This window comes from Lactuca virosa, chromosome 4, assembly GCF_052849685.1.
Source record: "Lactuca virosa cultivar CGN04683 chromosome 4, Lactuca_virosa_CGN04683_v6, whole genome shotgun sequence".
Lineage (NCBI taxonomy): Eukaryota > Viridiplantae > Streptophyta > Magnoliopsida > Asterales > Asteraceae > Lactuca > Lactuca virosa.
This window is the reverse complement of record NC_136429.1, coordinates 75020761-75040768: the sequence shown is the minus strand read 5'-3', so window position 1 is coordinate 75040768 and position 20008 is coordinate 75020761. Positions and strand designations below refer to the sequence as shown.

Genomic DNA, 20008 nt, shown 5'->3' with positions numbered 1-20008 from the left:
CCAATTCTTCTTTAATGGATCCAGAAAGCCCAATAACTCTTCGCAAGCCCACCAAACCCATCTCCAAGCTAAACTGCAACCACATCAAGACTCCAAAATCCTACAAAACATCTCATACAAAATAGAAAATGCCCGATACGATCCAAGATAAAGAATGAGATATAATATACAATGAAATACTAATAAAAAGGATAAAAATTCTAAAATAAACTATAAAAAAGAAGGAAATAAAATAAACTAACAAATCACCCCAAGATTAAACCTTACTTGTCCTCAAGTAAGAACAAGACTAAAATGAGCTCGTGATGAGCTAAGCTGAAGAGGAAAAAGAAAGATACCATAGAACTTGGTCAACATCAGTCAACATGGACATAATTGGCCTTGAATGGACCCTATTCGTCTTCCAAATGTTTCCCACTTTAGATCCATAAACCATACTCTCGACCTACTTGAAGGGAAAATAGACCCCATCTGAAGGTGGTAGCCAGTATAATGTACAAGACAAAGGAAACGTGGGGATGCGCCCAGTAGGTGCACTATACAACTATGCGGACCATAATTCATGAAGGAAAGGCACCTATTCATATACGATGATTCCTGATTTGGTCAGGCTAAGTGTATCATAATGAAATAGGGTTTGCAGCACAACCTCCAAACAAACATCCGGCTTCGGGGGTTTCTCCCTAGTATTATCCTTTACATTCTAGCATCTCACCTTCATTGCCTTTTCTCACCAAAATCAAAAATAAATAAAAATAAAAATAAAAATCTACTCAACCGAAATCTTTATTCTTGAACTTATGTTATTTGGTCATCAATCTTTTTTTTGCTTCTCGATCTTCTGACTTTTTATCTTTCTCCTCTTTTCTTTTCTCTTTTTTTTTCTTTTGATTTTTCTTTTGATTTTTTTATAGGAGAAAATGCTTGAACTTTGATTTTTCTTTTTATGTTTCTCTTTTTCTTCATTTTTCTTCTTTGTTTTTATTGCTTTTCTCTTTTTCTTTCTCTTTGTTGCATTTTTTGAATCTTCCTTTATTGTTTCTTTTCTTTGCTCTTCCAATTTTTCTCCATTTTTTGTTTGTTTTCTTCTTGTCTTTCTTCTTGGAAGGTCTAAGGAATTTCACCATATAACACAGGACTCCAATAATGTGAAAAGGAGTAATAGATAGAGGCTAACATGAACACCTAATGATCATTAACAATGTGTAAAGATCTACTAAAAAGGGTGGTATATGACTAAAAAAATGGTGTTATCGAAAAACTTGGTCCCAAAAAATGTGAATTCTGGGACCCGCCTCACAGTTCATAAATGTGATGAGATGAACAAAACCTATCTAACTATCTACTCTAGACCCCTAGAAAAATTTAGGTATCTTAAAAAGGTGGTGAGAATCTAACTAAGCAAGGCTCGGGCGAAACTCGGGAGTACTAAGGGCATTCCCCCCAAAACCAAGATGTGGATCTTCAATGTCTTCAAATACCTTATCGGGCTAATCTTTGCTTGCACAATTCATCCTCACTAACCACTTCCATCTGCATCTAGACCCAATCAAGCTACCTGCATCTGACCCCCATACAAGTAGCCTCAACGTGGTCTGTCAGGCTCAAAGTATGTCCCATTTGTCCAATACAAGGAATTACATATCAAGACCCGTGACCAATCTATGATTCAATACTCATGACTCAACGCTATGGTGCCTGTAGGGATGAGAAGACAAGAGAGAACAAAAACTACATGAAGGCCTAAGCTAGAATGCAACTAAAAAGTATGAAAATTAGAAAAGAAAAAAACAAAATATGCAATATTTTTGAAAAAATTTTGTGCAATTTTATAAATGTCCTAAATGAATTACTCTAAATGCAACTAAATACAAACTAAATGCAAATAAAATAAATAATACCTCACCTCAAGCTTAAAATGAAGCATTGTCCTTAATGCTTAGGATGATAGTAAGGAAGGATCATACATATAGCTGTTGGAAGGATCATAGTAAGGATGATAGTAAGGAAGGATCATACATATGCTTAGGATGACAGTAAGGAGGGATCAAGGTGGTGGAGGCCTGCGGGGACGGTAACCACCCTTGGGTTAGAAATGGTGCCAGAGATCCTCCATATAGCTGTTGGTGCGAGCCTATTGCTCCTCAATGCGTCGAATGGACGATTCATTTTCATTTCGCTGACAGCACAAAGGGTCAAGCTTACTGTAGATATCAAGAGGAAGCTCGGGTTCGGGCTCGTGCTACTGCGGGAACTGCTGGAACTGCGGTGGTGGCTTCAAATGTGCTCCTGAGGACTGACCATAAAAGTGTTGTGGTAGTTTCTGGATGGGGTGGTCATAATGGTCCCCGGCCTCAAAGGAGCTGTCATCATAACTGGCGTCGTCCATATGTATGTCATCATCATCATCAGCATGCTCATCTACGCTTAGCTCCCCGTGCAGGAGCCAAGTCTCGAGGTCTTCGGTGGTAGAGGATGAGATGATGGAATCTGGTAAGATGTAGACTGGCTCTTTGGCCTGATTGATCCAAGCGAGATTGTTATTGTTGACATAGAGGAGCAATTCCATCCGGATAAGTGCTGTACAGTCGAGGAGGTAGATAGGCGGATCATCCATTGTCACATACTTGTATTCGGGAAACTGAAGTCCCACGCCCAAACCAATTAGGGTAATAAGACCCCTAATACATATCTCGCCAGTAGTCCTCGTACGTACACTTTTAAACTTTTCCAAAATAAAAGTAGCAAAAGTGGGGCTAGACCAATTGCATCGTGACATGTAACAGAGGAAATAAAGTTTGACTATGTTCATTTGTATCGGCTCGTTCCAACCGAATATGGAAGTTGAAAGAATCTGATATGTGATTCTCCAACAAGGATGGATTATGTGAAGGTCTTTCTGTCGACTCAGATTGAAGTTTGAAAGACCGATGGCGCGGGTCCAAAACTCTACTTTTGGCTAGCGCTTGAAACTAGTCCATTCTCGGCTCTAGATGTCGGTGTTGTTTTCATCGCATGTGCCCATGATTGTGTTAAGGGTGTGGTATGTGATTCGGTGTTGCCGACCCTAGAGTCGAAAGTTGAGCACTTTCGTCGTTTCATCTCGTGCATAAGTGGAGAGGAACTCGAGTGTGGGTTTCTTGTATGTGTGAGCGGAAAGATCCAGGTAATAACTCTAATCCATGTTTAAGAACATCTCTTGCAAGAAACGGTCAATGCCAAGGTTTATCATTTACTCCCGGTGGTAGAATTTGGTGGCTTTGACTCCACGTTTTTGGAGGTTAGCCCTAAATTGCTTGATTTGTGCACTAGTGAGGTCAGGGTCACCATCACGATCGACATGGTCAGTTGAGACTTTTTTGGTTGATCTTGATGATTGAGCTCCGCGGGAAGAACCATGAGAAGCATGCATGGTTTTGTTCTTCCCCATAATACATGTTAATGAAAGCTAGCAAAGATAAAAAAAAACTTGAAAATTCTATCCCCCACACTCGCCTTACACCAATCCAATCAATTCAATTCAAGATAAACAGGTAATCACTCCAAATTTCCAATTTGGCACAATTCAATTCAATACAAGTCAAAGCAATTCAATCAAGTCAAACCAATTCAATGCTAAAAAATAAATGCAGAGCAATCTAATTCATAGCATATATCTAGCAAGACCCGAGAAATTAAATGCAATTAACTTATAAAAAAGTACCAAATTCCAGTGTCGAAACCCGAAAACTAATAAAAAACCGCACCCCAAGCTTGAATTTTACCTGAAAGGTTGAGTCTTTTGAATCTCTAGAGAGAAACAAAAATTGTGAATTTTTTGTCAAATGAAGTGGCGGCAGCTGACGGCGGTGGCAGACGGCGGTCGGCGGAAGAGAAATCTTTTCTGCAATGAAATTTATCTTGAAAATTACAGATTGGCGTGCAAGGAAGTGTTGCTGAAGAATTCCCCAAGAAATTTTTAAATTTGATTGAAATTGGAGCAGATATGAAGATTTTTTGATTTTTCGGTGACTTGTGGAAGGCGTGTGTGGCTGGCTGTTTACTGTTGGTCTATGGCTGGTGGTGGTCGTTGCTTGGTGGCGTTCACAGGGCGGTGGTGCAGTGGTGTGGGTGGCGACTGGATTTGAGTTATGCGGCGGTTATGGAGATTTTCGGTGATATTTTTGAAGATGGAGGGGGGTTGTGTTTTTCCGGTGAGATGAGGGAGGAATGAGGTTGGTGGAGGGATTTATCGGCGGAGAATGATGGAGGATTTCCTCCTACGACGGTGAGGGTAACGACGACAGGAGGCCAACGAGATGATGGAGGCAGTTGTGGTGGGTTCAATCGGCGGTGAACGTGAAGTGTAGTGGAGGCTGAGTTCGTCGTTAGGAGGCATAAGAGGGGGAAGTGAGTCTGGTGGGGGTTATAAGGGTGGGTCGAGTCCAGGCGTTGTAACGGGTGGGTTATCGGGTTATTGGGTTTGGATCGGTTCGAGGGTGACTCAACCGGGTTAGCTTGGTCGTGCAAGGGGAAGGCAGCATCGGTCTTGGCCGCCTATCTGATTGCGAGGGTGGGGAGTGAGTCGCGCAGGCCTCTACGCGGGTGGGGTTTGGTCTCACAAACCCTGCGCGGGTGGGGCATCGGCTGTGTATGGACATCAGTAGGCATCCCGATTTCGAGCATTGCTTAGCCAGATTTACGCGGATAAGGGGATGGTCGTGTAGAGTTGCATGAGTGGGAAGGGACAGCCGCACAAATTGCTGATTTTTGAATATTTTGCTCCTTTCGCTCCACAAATATCGATTTTCTTCCAAACTTCACCAAAATCATAGCTAAACCTCAAGATGTTTATTTTGACCAACTTCAAGCCTAGAATCAACCAAACTTCAAGCGGAGATTATTTATTCACAATGCATTTATTTAACGTCTTTGCCAAGACATGGTCTCGCTTTTTTCAGTCTTCATAAACCAGGGTTTCCAATGTTACTTTGTCGAGTTCTCTCGTGTCAAATCCTTCATAAACTAGTTTCGAACGATTTCCATTCACTTTGAAGATTTGATTCGTTTCCAAACTCTTGATTTCAACCGCACCATGATCAAACACTTTTATAACAATAAAAGGTTCGTGTCATCGAGATCACAATTTTCCCAGGAATAGCTTTAAGCGTGAGTGATAAAAAAAGAACTTTTTGACCCGGAATAAAATGATTTCGAGTGATGCTCTTTTCATGAAACGCCTTTGTATTTTCTTTGTAGATGCTTGCGTTTTCATAAGACTCGTTTCCCAACTCTTTGATTTCTTGAAGTTGCATCTTTTAATGCTTCCTGGTTTCTTCAAGATTAAAATTACACCTTTTAACTGCCCAATATGCGTTGTGTTCTAATTCCACAAGTAAATGACAAGACATTCCATACACGAGGCGGAATGGAGACATGCCAATTGGAGTTTTGTTGGTGGTTCGGTATGCCTACAATGCATCATTTAACTTCAAACTCCTATCTTTTCGTGTGGTGTTGACCGTCTTCTCAAGAATTTGATTGACTTATTTATTTGACACTTCGTCTTGGCCATTTTTTTGTGGATGATAGGCGGTGGATATCTGGTGTCTGACACCATATCTCTTCATCATGGCTTTCATCATTTTTCTGCAAAAATAAGTGCCTCTATCACTCACCATGGCTCTTGGTACACGATATCTTGCAAAAATGTTTGACTTCAAGAAGTCCATGACAGTTTTAGCATCATCATGTTTTGTAGCCTTTTCTTCCACCCACTTTGACACGTAATCAACCACCAAAAGTATGTAGGTATAACCGAAAGAGACGGGGAATGGGTCCATGAAATCTATTCCCCAAACATCAAAGATTTCACAAATGAGGATAGGGATTTGAATCATTTCGTTCTTCATGGACACGATTCCCATTCTTTGGCACCTATCACAACTCTTGCAAAATAGATAGGTATATCTTGACATTGTTGGCCATTAGAGTCCACATTCTAACACCTTCTGCATGGTTTTGTTGTGACCAAAATGTGTAAAACCCTATTTAGTGTATCAATCGAAATGACAAGAATTGGTGTGGAATCCCACTCATGTGATAAATGCAAAACAGTTAAGGTGAATTAAGAACACAATTACCAAATCTTCAATGCACACTATTAATTATCAATAGTCGGGTACATAAGATTCTCAATTACTCTCGGTTCTCTCTTTCTCTCTAAACTCGAAATCTGCTTCTTAGAATGATCAATCTTTTTATGGCTGTAACAATTCCATATAAATACCTAGACCTAATCACAAAGTCTCATCCCAAATCCCAACCGAAATCATTATTGAGCCCACCGAAATCACATGGTGATTTCGGTCCAAACACCACCGAAATCATGGTGTTTTCGGTCCTAGACTGAAAACTCTAAAAACCATCAAAAGTAAAGTATAAACCATAAATTATGTCCTAACAATCTCCCCCTTAGTTTATAGCTTTCTTTTCTTTTCAATCTTCTCTTAATCTTGATTTCCATCAGCTTTTGCCTTCGATTTCTTTACAACTTGTAGATGAACATATGAATTTATACATGAATGACTTCATATTGAATAGTTGGATTTCCTTTAAAATTTGACTTTGACGCACATTGGGTATGGAGGCTTCTTGTATAGGTTCTTGAAAATCAGCACTTATAGCTTTGAAATACTTCAGAGAGACCGATTCTTCTGGATCACTTCAGCAAGTTCATAGATAGCAGCAAATTGATTGAGGCGAGGATTCAATGCAATTCGACACATAACTTTAAATACAGCTTCATCTTGCTTTTGGGGTTGAAAGGTTGTGTGTTGAAAATAATCTTCACTTCTTGTTACTTCGAATGAATATTCTTTGTTGATCACAGTTACTTCTTGAAAAGTAACCATGACTAAAAAGTCCATGTGGATCATAGAGTCATAAAGACACTTCTCACCACAGTTGTTTAAGGACCCAGCCTTGGCTCAGATGGAGACTACTCGCAGTATCTGTGTGAACACGGAGGAACGCACTGTGATTTGTTGAGTATCAGAGAACTACTCGTGGCTATTTTTGATGTTAGCCCCTGCATATCCTCGATCAAAGATCTCAATACAGGTTTTCAAGTTAACAAGTTAACTTGGCCCTTGGCGAGACGTTCAATGGTTTCTGAATCTCAGCTGAGTGTACCATTCTAGTGCCAGTGAGAGTTAATTAGGAATAACTCACAAAACTAACCTGTGACAAAAATATTTGAAGACATATTTCCACAGTTTAGCATGACACGAGGTCAAGGCCCTTCGGCGGGACATTTAGCGATAATCGTGCCTTGCGAGGTGCATCGCCCTAGTGCCAATAATCGTTAATTCCTTACCTGCGGAGATCGTATCTGAGAATACATTTGAGTCTCCGCAGTTGTGCATGACACAAATAATGTCAAGACCCTGGGCGGGATGTTCAGCGATATTTATTTCCCGGTTGGGTGAATAGCCCTTGTGCCATGACAATTCTTAGGTAAAGATAACTGACAAAACCAATTTTGACAATCTGTACAGTTTCAAACTTTCATTTCCTTAAATACAATAGTTCTTAGAAAGAAACTGCCTAACTGACAGTTTGTATAGTTGCATGCCTTCAATTCCTTGTGAAAGTAGTGTGAAGTATAATTCCTGTCAATTCCTTTCAAGATCTCTTCTTCCACAGAAAATTCCGACACAGTCTCCTTTAGTCTCTTCCTTTTTGAATTCGCGTTTTAAAACAAAAGCAATAATTGAGATAAAAAAATAAACTTAGCACACAATAAAAATAACTAAGAAGAATAAAAAAATACGCTCAAAAACAATATTTTTGGATTTTTGATTTTTCTGAAAAAGAAATAAAACTGAAATAAACATATTTTTGGAATTTTTGAATTTTATGATTTTTGTTTGGTTTTAATTCTCCCCCTAAATTTGTGCATAGAGGAGAAAGAAAAAAATATGAACAATTTTAAATAAAACAAAAATAAAATACAAAATGTACAAAAAAAACTTTTAGTATTCAAAGCGAATCATTTTAAGAAATCCCATAAGCACGAGCTTGGTTTTAAGAAAAATTAGGCTTTTGGACAGTTGAAGATCAACTTATTATCACAGAGAAGAGAAGAGTCAGAAAATTCAAACCGTAATTCAGCAATTGAAGAAATCCCCATTTGTGATCTTTCCTTTTCCTTTTCCGCAAAGGACACATGCTCTCCATGAAAATTCTGAATGTCATACATAAGAGAGATGTCCCCTATCATGTGCCTGGAACAACCACTATCAACATACTAAGGTCTGATAATATTCCTCCATAGTTGTTCCTGCACATGTTGCGGGATTAATTAGTTTTGGGAACCCAATCCATTTTGAAACTGGATTGACCATTACTATCAACTTGGGATACTATTTCCCATACCATATCTTGTTTATCAAATAATGATTTCAAAGAATTTATAGAACTTTTTGGACCAATTGATGATAAGAAAGGACTTTGGGTACCCATTGGTAATTTGGTTTATGTACTTTCTTGTTGGACTGAATGGGACCTTTTTCAATTACCTTTGGGATGGGACTACCTTTTGATTTAGTCTTGTATTGTGAATGTGAGCTAGAAGATAACCCTTGAGATGACTTTGACCTCATTTGGTTTGGTTGAGCTAGGGATGAGATTTAGAACCAGAAAACCAGACCGGAACCGGAATATATAGAACCGGTTCCGGTTTTAAAAATTGGCTTTATCCGGGTTCCGGGTAATCCGGGTTTGGGTCCATCGGGTCCGGGTAAACCGGGTCTAAAAACTGGAACCGATGTTAGGAACCGGAACCACTTTTAGGGCCGGAACTGGTTTTTGTGAAACGTTTAAAAGACGCATATCTCACTCGTTTCAACTCCGATTGACATGCGGTTTTTTCCAACGTGTATTTTAGAGTTTGTACATGATTTTAGACAATACGTTGGAAAAAACCTCATATATGGTCCCTGGTGGTGATGATGGTAGAAGGAGCAGATAACAGCTTCGATTCTAATGGAGAAGATGGTTCGATGTTTTTGAAAGAGAGAGAGAGAGAGAGAGAGAGAGAGGTGGGACCCTTTGATATTAAATAATTAGTTTTTTTTAAATAAGACAAATCTTCATAAATGGTCCCTGTGGCAGTGAAATGACAGAAATATCCTTCACTTAACGGCCAAAAGCTAACGGAGTTAACGAAAAGGACCATTTGTTAAAAGTTTTGAAACCACAGGGACCATCTATGAGGTTTTTAAAGATTAGGGACTAAACTTCAGATTTTCGGAAACCACAGGGACCATTTTTGAAGTTTTGTCTTAGTTTTATATTCATTGACTTACAGTCCCCCAAAGTCGAGATATCAAAGCTGAAAGTTTGTAGTTTTTTCAGTTTTTTTGTATTTCGTGAAAGTTTTAAAACACGCATATCTAATTCGTTTGAAGTCGGATTGACATTTGGTTTTTTCCGACTTATAGTTTAGACTATAATTTTGTCATTTTTTTGTTTAATATTCAATGATTTACAGTCCCCCGAAGTCGGGATATCAAAACTGAAAATTTTCAACTTTTCAGCTATTTGTTTTTGTACTTTGTATTCTGTGAAAATGTTAACACATGCATATCTCATTCGTTTAAAATCGGATTGACATGCGGTTTTTTCTAGAGTGTAGTTTATAGTTTTTCCATGATTTTAGACTATAATTTTGTCAATTTTGGTTTCATATTCAATGAGTTACAGTCCCCCAAAGTCGGGATATCAATATGAAAATTTTCAAAGTTCAACCCACTAAGTAGTAAGTAATTACCAAAACATTCTGGTTTTTCCGGGTTTTCCAGTTCTAAACCCACTTTATCTGGTTCCAACCTACCCAGTTTGATGTTTCCGGGTTTTCCGGTTCTAGACCCACTTTACCCGGTACCGTACCCGGAACCGAACCGGAACCGGTTCCTATATACCGGTCCGGTTTCCGGTTCTACAAAATCTCGTTAACCGGTTTCGGGTTTTCCGGGCCGGGTCCATCCGGTCCGGGTGTGGACCCACTTTCATCCCTAGGTTGATCCATCTCTCGAGTTAGCTTTTGTTTTGTCCTTGGAGGCCTGATTCTTGGCCTTGTCATCATTCCAATTATTATCACGGGGACGTGACCTCGAAGGATTTCTTTTGGAAGATCTCCCCCTTGGCATGTTCTGCCAACCTTGTTTATAGTAGGGAACATATGAGCGATGTGGGAAATTTCTAGCATTGTGACCGGGAGTCCCACAGTTAAAACAAGTTTGTATTTTCAAATAAATAAGATTGTGACTTGGTCCTTGTCCAAATGAAGTTTGTTTCAAAGACCTTCCACAAGCACAAACACATTTATTAGACTGTTCAACAAATTTTTGTGGCTTGAGTTTTTCAACAGTGGGATTCTTATCATCACAAGTTTTTGAAGCCTTTCCAGTAGAACTATAATTATTTTTGTTCTGCTCGAACCCATCTTGCACAGTTAAGTTATTTGCACATGAAGTAGAAGCATTAGAATCATTCACATCAATACTCTCAGTTGGGCCGGATTGTTCAGTCTTGATTGAGGAAATTACAGGGGGTTGACCATACTGTACAGGTGTCTCTATCTCTCTGGTTTCAAAGGGTGGAGTATAGTTATCATTGAAAGGAGGTGGAACATTATGATACCCTAGACCCGTACCCTATTTGTCTTTCCACTTTAATTGTTTTTCTATCATAGACTCAACTTTTTCACTTGACACATCAAATTTCTTAAAAGTAAAGTCAGCATCCTTAAATTTAGCCTTCAATGCATCAAGTTCAGCAGTTAAGTTTGCAATTTTCTCCTAGGCAAACCGATAGTGAACACATTTGGTGTTGTACTCTTCTTTAATCCTGCTTAAATCTTTTGTTTGTGCTTCTAGTTTTTCTTTAAGCGGTTTATTTATTTTCTTGATTTCATATATTTCCTTTTTAAGGTCAAAAACCTCTCTAACCAACAATTCATTATGTTCACGATATTTATTTATTTTGTCTTCACAGGATTGAGAACATGAGGTTTCACTTACCTTCTTGGTGATTGAAGAACTCATTATTCACCAAAAAACATCTGACCGAAAACACCAATGGTCAACACTCTGTTGACCGAGAACCTTGAAAGTCAACCTTTTTGTCCGAAATAAAACTTGACCGAGAACTTTGACCGAATACGAGGCTTCCCGACCGAATACAAGGCTTCTAGACCAAAAATGATAGCCAAAATCTAAAAAAAACTGAGATGCTCACCGAGATTGCGAAGCCAAATGAGTATATCGAAGACGTTTGACCGAGAAAAGAAGCTGACCTAACCGAGAACCTTCGTTGTCGCCAAGAACTCCGAGACAAAAACCGAGAACTCCGAAGCTGACCTAACTGGGAACCTTCGCTGCCGCCGAGAACTTCCAAACCCTAACCAAGGACGAGAGCCTGCCGCCGAGAACTCTTAGATTTTGACCGAAGACCTCCCAAAATATGCCAAAAATACGAAATTTGCAATCTATCACAACCAATATCGATCACAAACTCTAAAATAGTGAAGAACACAAAGAACAACGGGAATAATTTTCGTCAAAAAGAACTCAAAAACACCAGAAATTTCAAGAAACGTTTAATATTTAGGCCAATTCGATAGATACCAAACCTCGCTCTGATACCAATTGTAAAACCCTATTTAGTGTATCTGTAAAACCCTATTTAGTGTATCAATCGAGATCACTAGAATTGATGCGGAATCCCAATCTAATGATTAACCCAAAATAGTTATTATGAATTAAGAACACATTTATCAATCCTCAATGCACACTATATTGAAAATAGTCTAGTACATAAGATTCTTAAGTTGCTCTCGGTTCTCCCTTTCTCTCTCTAAAACTCGAAATCAGCTTATGGAATGGTCAACTCTTTACACGGCTGTAACAAAGATATATAAATACCTAGACTTGATTACAAAAGCCCAGCCCAGAAACCCAACCGAAATCCTTATAAGCCCACCGAAATCACATGGAGATTTCGGTCCAAACACCACCGATAACATGGTGTTTTCGGTCCTAGACCGAGAACTCTAAAGGTCAACAAAAGTAAAGTATAAACCACTAATTTTGTCCTAACAATCTCCCCCTTGGTTTATAGCTTTCTTTTCTTTTCAATCTTCTCTTTGCTCTTGACCTTCAACATTTATCTTTGATTTCTTCACAACTTCAAGATGAACATATGAATTTGTGCATGAATGACTTCATCTTGAATAGATGGACTTCCTTTAAAAAATTGACTTTGAACGCACATTGGGTAATGAGGCTTCTTGTATAGGTTCTTGAAAATCAGCACTTTTAGCTTTGAGAAACTTCAGAGATAATTATAGAGAGATCGATTCTTCTGGATCGCTTCAGCAAGTTCATAGATAGCAGCAAATTGATTGAGGAGGATTCAATGCAATTCGACACATAACTTCAAATACAGCTTCACCTTACTTCTGGGGCTGAAATGGTTATGTATTGAAAAATAGTTTTCACTTCTTGTTCCTTCGAATGAATATTATTTATCCATCACAGATGCATCTTGAAAAGTAACCACGACTAAAAAGTCCATGTGGATCACAAAGTCATAAAGACCCTTCTCACCACAGTTGTTCAAGGACCCAGCCTTGGCTCAGATGGAGACTACTCGCAGTATCTGTGTGAACACGGAGGAACGCACTGCGATTCGTTGAGTATCGGAGAACTACTCATGGAATTTTTGATGTTAGCCCCTGCATATCCTTGATCAAAGATCTCAATACAGTTTTTCAAGTTAACAAGTTAACTTGGCCCTTGGCGAGACGTTCAATGGTTTCTGAATCTCAGTTGAGTGTACCATTCTAGTGACAGTGAGAGTTAATTAGGAATAACTCACAAAACCATCTTGTGACAAAAATATCCGAAATTTTTTTCCACCAGTTTAGCATGACACAAGGTCAAGGCCCTTTGGTGGGACGTTCAGCGATAATCATGCCTTGCGAGGTGCATCGCCCTAGTGCCAATAACCGTTAATTCCTTACCTGCGGAGAACATATCCGAGAATACATTTGAGTCTCCGCGGTTTGGCATGACACAAAGAATTTCAAGACCCTGGGCGGGATGTTCAGCGATATCTATTTCCCGGTTGGGTGAATCACCCTGGTGCCATGACAGTTCTTAGGTAAAGATAACTGACCAGACCAATTTTGACAATCTATACAATTTCAAACCTTCAATTCCTTAAATACGACTGTTCTTAGAAAGAAACTGCCTAACTAAAAGATTGTGCAGTTTCATGCCTTCAATTCCTTGTGAAAGTAGTGTGAAGTGAAATTCCGTCAATTCCTTTCAAGATCTCTTTTTGCACAGAAAATTCCGACATAGTCTCCTTGAGCCTCTTCCTTTTTGAATTCGCGTTTTAAGACAAAAGAAATAATTGAGATAAAAATAAAAATAAAATAAACTTAGCACACAATAAAATAACTAAGAATAAAAATAAAAGTAAAATACGCTCAAAAACAATATTTTTGGATTTTTGATTTTTCTGAAAAAGAAATAAAGCAGAAATAAACATATTTTTGGATTTTTGGATTTTATGATTTTTGTTTGATTTTGTTTCTCCCCCTAAATTTGTGCATAGAGGAAAAATATGAACAAATTTAAATAAAACAAAAACAAAATACAAAATGTACAAAACGAAAACTTTTAGTCTTCAAAACGAATCATTTTAAGAAAACTCGAGAGTATCAAGAAAATTCAAATCGTAATTCAACAATTGAAGTTGCATCTAGGTGACCTAAGAACAGCAAATACATGCAACAGCGTATTCAGCCTCAGCTGGGTTTCAATTCCGGAACGAAGCTAACATATTCAAAATTCATCACGCCGTTAAATATAGTCCGCATTTGTGTGATCTTTTCTTTCTCCCTTCCCGTAAAGGACACATACCCTCAACTAAAGTTCTGAATGTCGTGCAGTTGAGAGTTGTCTCCTGTCATGTGCCTGGAACAACCACTATCAACATACCGGAGTCTGATGATATTCCTCCATAGCTACTCCGGCACAGAGTGTGAGATTAGTTTGTTTTGGGAACCCAATCCATTTTGAAACTAGGTTTACCATCACTACCTACACAATATACTCTTTCCCATGACATATCATGTTTATTAGATAAGGAACATAAAGAAGTTACAGGACTTTGGGACGATTTTGAAATGTGACCTTTAGGAACCCATCGGTAATCTGGTTTGTGTACTTTCTTGTTGGACCGAATGGGACCTTTTTCACTTGCCTGTGGGTTGGGACTGCCTTTCGGTTTGGGCTTGTGTTGTGAGTGTAAGCTTTAGGACGACCCTTGAGATGACTTCTACCTCACCGAATTCGGTTTGGTAGAACCATCCCTTGAATTAGGCTTCTTGTCCGACATGCCCTTTTTGTCCTTGGGAGTCTGATTCTTGGCCTTTTTAGCATTCCAATCACCATTGCGTGAACGTGACCTCGAAGGATTTCTTTTGGAAGATCTCCCCCTTGGCACGTTCTGCCAATTTTGTTCATAGTAGGGAACATATGAACGATGTGAGCAATTTCTAGCAATGTGAACGGGAGTCCCACAGTTAAAAAAAGTTAGTCTTTTCAAATAAATAAGATTGTGACTTGGTCCTTGTCCAATGGAAGTCTATTTCAAAGACCTTCCACAAGCACAAGCACATGTGTTAGACTGTTTAACAAACTTTTGTGGCTTGAACTTCTCAACATTGGGATTATTATCACAAGTTTTTGAAGCTTCTTCAGTAGAACTAGAATTATTTTTGTTCTGCTCGAACCCATCTTGCACAGTTACTTTATCTGCACATGAAGTAGAAGCATTAAAATCATTCACATCAATACTCTCTGTTGGGCCGGATTGTTCAGTCTTGATTGAGGCAGTTACTGGGGGTTGACCATACTGTGCAGGTGTCTCTATCTCATTGGTTTCAAGGGGTGGAGTATAGTTATCATGGAAAGGAGGTAGAACATTATGATACCCTAGACCCGTACCCTGTTTATCTTTCCACTTTAATTGTTTTTCGATCATAGATTCAACTTTCTCACATGACACATCAAATTTCTTAAAAGTAAAGTCAACATCCTTAAATTTAGCCTTTAATGCATCAAGTTTGGCAGTTAATTTGGCAATTTCTTCTTTGGCATAACGATGATGAACACATTTGGTGCTATATTCCTCCCTAATCCAAATTAAATCTTTATTTTAAACATCTAGTTGTTATTTAAGAGGGTTTTTGACTTTCTTGACTTCATAAATTTCATTTTTAAGGTCAAAAACGTCTCTAACTAATAACTCATTATGCTCACGATATTTATTTAGTTTATCTTCACAGGACTGAGAGCATGGGGATTCATTTACCTTATTGGCATTGTTATAGGAACTCATTATTTACCAACAAAAGAAATCTGATTGTGTAACTGGATATTGACTGAAAACCAAGAAAATAAATTCCCTTTGACCGAAAATACCAATGGTCAACTCTCTGTTGACCGAGAACCATCAAGGTCAACCTTTTGTCTGAAGAAAAACCTTGACCGAGAACAAAACTTCTAGACCGAAAACGAGGCCTTAGTCGAAATCTTGATGATCCGAAAATATAACCGAGAATGCGAGGCCGAAGTGCAGACCGAAGACGTGGACCGAGAATTTGAATACCGAGAAGTAGAGCTGACCGAAGACTCGCACCGAACACGCAGACCGAAGACTGAAGTCGTACCAAGAACCTGTTTGACATAACCGAGAACGAGGGACCGCCACCGAGAACTACGAGGCAAGGACGGAGAATGAATGTGTGTACGAGGACTGGCCGAGAACTCGCAAACCCTAATCGAAGTCGATTGCTGGCCGCCGAGAACTCCAAATCTTTGACCGAAGACTCCCAAAAATTGCCAAAAACACGAAATTTGTAGATTTTCAAAGCCAAACTCAGTCAAACTCTCTAAAATAGTGAAGAACGCGAAGAACAATGGCAATAATTTCGTCAAAAAGAATTCAAAAACACAAAGAAAAACTCCAAGAAACGGTTAATATTTGGTCAATTAGAATGATACCAAACATTAGCTCTGATACCAACTGTAAAACCCTATTTAGTGTATCAATCGAGATCACTAGAATTAGCGCGGAATCCCAATCTAATGATTAACCCAAAACAATTATTATGAATTAAGAACACATTTATCAATCTTTAATGCACACTATATTGAAAATAGTCTAGTATATAAGATTCTTAAGTTGCTCTCGATTCTCCCTTTCTCTCTCTAAAACTCGAAATCAGCTTATGGAATGGTCAACTCTTTACACGGCTGTAACAAAGCTTTATAAATACCTAGACCCGATTACAAAAGCCCAGCCCAGAAACCCAACCGAAATCCTTATAAGCCCACTGAAATCACATGGTGATTTCGGTCCAAACACCACCGAAAACATGGTGTTTTCGGTCCTAGACCGAGAACTCTAAAGGTCAACAAAAGTAAAGTATAAACCACTAATTTTGTCCTAACAGTATCAATCGAAATCACAAGAATTGGTGCGGAATCCCAATCACGTGATAAATGAAAAACAGTTAAGGTGAATTAAGAACACAATTACCAAATCTTCAATGCACACTATTAATTATCGGTAGTCGGGTACATAAGATTCTCAATTACTCTCGGTTCTCTCTTTCTCTCTAAACTCGAAATCTGCTTCTTAGAATGATCAATCTTTTTACGGCTGTAACAATGCCATATAAATACCTAGACCTAATTACAAAGGCCCATCCCAAAGCCCAACCGAAATCATTATTGAGTCCACCGAAATCACATTGTGATTTCGGTCCAGACACCACCGAAATCATGATGTTTTCAGTCCTAGACCGAAAAATCTAAAAACAATCAAAAGTAAAGTATAAACCATAAATTATGTCCTAACAAAATGACCTCCAAATGCATACTCACGAAAAAACCTTAAGATTGATTCGACCTCATTTTGGTGGTCACACCTCCGTATTAGTTGATTCGGACAATGTTTCCAAAGATAAGGGTCGTCCCACACATAGTATTTGGAGTCACTCTCCAATTTGGCCTTTTGATACTTGGTGAATGTGTATGAGATTTTTTTAGAGACCTGGAAATTGACAATATCTGCATACCATGGAATGGTGTTTGAAATATAAAAGAGATGTTCATTCGGGAATTCATCAAGGATGGGAGAAAAGGACCCACCAACATTCAATCGACTTAAATAATCTACAACTACGTTTTCGACACCACTTTTGTCTGTTATCTCGAGATCGAACTCCTGTAAAGAAGAATCCACCAAATCAATTGTGTCTTAGTATCTTTCTTGGTCATTAGATACTTCAAGGCCGCACGGTCGGAGTATACAATCACCTTTGTCTCGAGAAGGTATTGTCGAAATTTCTCCAAGGCGAAGACAATGGCTAGAAGTTCCTTCTCGGTGGTAGAGTAATTGGCTTGAGCATTATCCAGGGTTTTGGAGGCATAGTAGATAATGTGTGATGCCTTTCCCTCCTTTTGACCTAAAACCGCTCCGATGGCAAAATTGCTTGCATCACACATGATTTCAAACAGAAGTTCCCTATTTGGAGGTTGGATTATGGGAGCGGAAGTGAGTAAGTCTTTGAGTTTGTCAAAAGCTTCTTGACATGTGACATTGAAGTCAAAATCAATATTTTTTTTGGAGAAGGAGGCATATTGGTCTTGTGATCTTTGAAAAATCTTTGATAAATCCCCTATAGAACCCCGCATGGCCTAATAAAGATCTCACTTATCTAATACATGGTGGGTAAGGAAGGGTTTGTATGACCTTGATTTTGGCTTTATCAACTTCAATTCCCTTCTTGGATACGGTGTGTGCCATGATGATGCCTTGATTGACCATGAAGGGACACTTCTCAAAGTTTAACACCAACTTCTTCTCAATGCACCTTTTTAAAATCTTCTTCAGGTTATCCAAGCATTCATCAAACGAATTGTCATATACGGTGAAGTCATCCATGAACACTTCAGTTATATTCTCAACATACTCAAAGAAGATGCGCACCATGCACCTTCGAAATGTGGCGAGGGCATTGCATAATCTGAATGGCATCTTTTTGCAGGAAAACGTGACAAAAGGGCATGTAAAAGTCGTCTTATCTTGATCTTCGGGGGCAACAGGTATTTAATGAAAACCCGAGTATCCATCAAGGCAAAGTATGATCATCAATGAACAAACGAGGTTGATGTAAGAAAATTCAGGATAAAATAGCCTTGGAAATTCTGAGAATTGTGGTTTTCACTTTCAGATTAAAGTATTTGGGTGGTACTCCCAATATTTAATCGGATAAGACTCGGAATTGAGAGAAAACAGAAGAGAGAATGTTTTGATGTTATGAAGAAGAAGTGTACCAACACAGATTCGGATATGATCATATAACAGAAAAAACTTCATGTCTTAAAACTGCCACATGACAGTTTTATGTCCTAAAACTGTCCACAAACGGTCATAAACAACCTTAAATCCGGGTCTAGAATATGGATCACAAAACCGGGTATATTTATCAAAAATCCGGATTTCTGATGCAATTTTAATATAGACCGAGTCTAGAATATGGATCACATGACAGCTCTACCCCTTGGACCCCACCAGGGGTTGCCGCCCCTTGGACCCCGCTCCCAGGGGCGCTGCCCCCGGATCCCCGTCGGTTTAGGGGCTTCGCCCCTAAATAGCAGTATACTTTCAACAAAGACAAAATTAAACAAACATGCACTCCACACCATACCGATTTGTTCAATAATTTTCAAAGTGACATTGATCAACAAATTAACCCCATTACACTTAAATAACATTAGTGATATAAAATCACCAACAGTTGAGATTTAAACTGGTGGAGATTTGATAGGTTTTGAAAATTTAAAAGCTGGCAGTAAAATAAACACATAAATGAATATGCAAAGTATGATCATCAATGAACAAATGAGAATCTTTAACCCCAAAATCCACTCCATTATTTTAATCCCACAACCAATGATTAAGATGCACGTCATGCAAGAACTCTTTTAACTACAAAATTAGAATCATTTCCGTACCACCGCTTGGTTCACGTCTGCATCTCTAGGTCATTTATCGGAAACATGTTAAGGGGGAAAAACCAACCTCCATCAATAATCGACCATGGTTTTGTGTTTTGTGGTAGACTGACAGTAATCCACACCTCAACAACAACAAGAAGAACAACATTATCATGATCGCATACAAATAAGATATGGGGGAGTATGATGGTTGTTACCCCCCAACATAGGGTTAAGAGACTTCTTCCATAGAAGACCTCCAACAAAAATGGAAATAAAAAAGCAAATACAAACAAATATTTTATTTTTGAAATAGGTTGGGGTTAGTTTGCACTTCATAGACCATAAATAATCCAGGGAGACACTTGTTTGTTTGTTGAAGGTAAGTAATCTTCCCAATCACACCTTGTTTTTCATATTCTTACTGACACCCTATTTTTTTCTTCCACACGAAGGGGCACTACAAAAAAATGTCATTTTGTGTCACATGAAAAGTGACACTAAAAACAAAATAAAAATCTCATTAAAGGCTTTTCAGAGAATCAGCGTCACACATAATAAATGCTACTAGAAACGTTCTCATTAAAGCTTTTTAGTGATACTTTTCATTTTTTTTGTGTCATTGAATGTTCATGTGATTCAAGAATTTATGTTACTTTTAGTTGCACATTTAAAGATTTTAATGATGTCTTTTATTTACTACAATAAAAAAAATATTATGTGACATATATTTTACACCAACGGTAGATACTTAGGATGGATGAATGCATTTCTTGATATATGTATTTTTGATTTGCACAATGTTTAAGCTTTATAATTTAGGTATTTTGTTTAAAAGATGTTTAAGCTTTAAAATATTAACATAATCAATAGTTTTCCTT

General features: G+C 38.4%; 1 protein-coding gene across 1 annotated transcript; it reads right to left on the bottom strand.

The window, feature by feature from the left end:
- Window positions 1-5297: 5297 nt before the first annotated feature.
- Window positions 5298-17822, bottom strand: LOC145104638 (uncharacterized). The gene is made up of 8 exons (XM_079041847.1): window positions 17445-17822; window positions 17179-17352; window positions 16809-16936; window positions 14717-15253; window positions 10855-10989; window positions 10348-10629; window positions 5541-5916; window positions 5298-5450 (listed from the first exon to the last, which is right to left on the bottom strand). Exons 1-8 carry the CDS (start codon window positions 17820-17822, stop codon window positions 5298-5300), a joined length of 2163 nt encoding a protein of 720 aa, XP_078897973.1.
- Between the last annotated feature and the right edge of the window lie 2186 nt (window positions 17823-20008).

What these genes read in the sequence shown, in the direction of transcription:
- LOC145104638 (XM_079041847.1), bottom strand. Translation starts at nt 17,822, where the DNA reads ATGCGGGGTTCTATAGGGGATTTATCAAAGATTTTTCAAAGATCACAA. An exon ending in TGTGCTTGTGCTTGTGGAAG is followed by an intron (nt 10,990 to 14,716) that starts GTCTTTGAAATA and finishes ATTGTTGGTTAG; the next exon opens with AGAGGTTTTTGACCTTAAAA. An exon ending in ACCAAATGTGTTCACTATCG is followed by an intron (nt 10,630 to 10,854) that starts GTTTGCCTAGGA and finishes CTTTGAAACCAG; the next exon opens with AGAGATAGAGACACCTGTAC.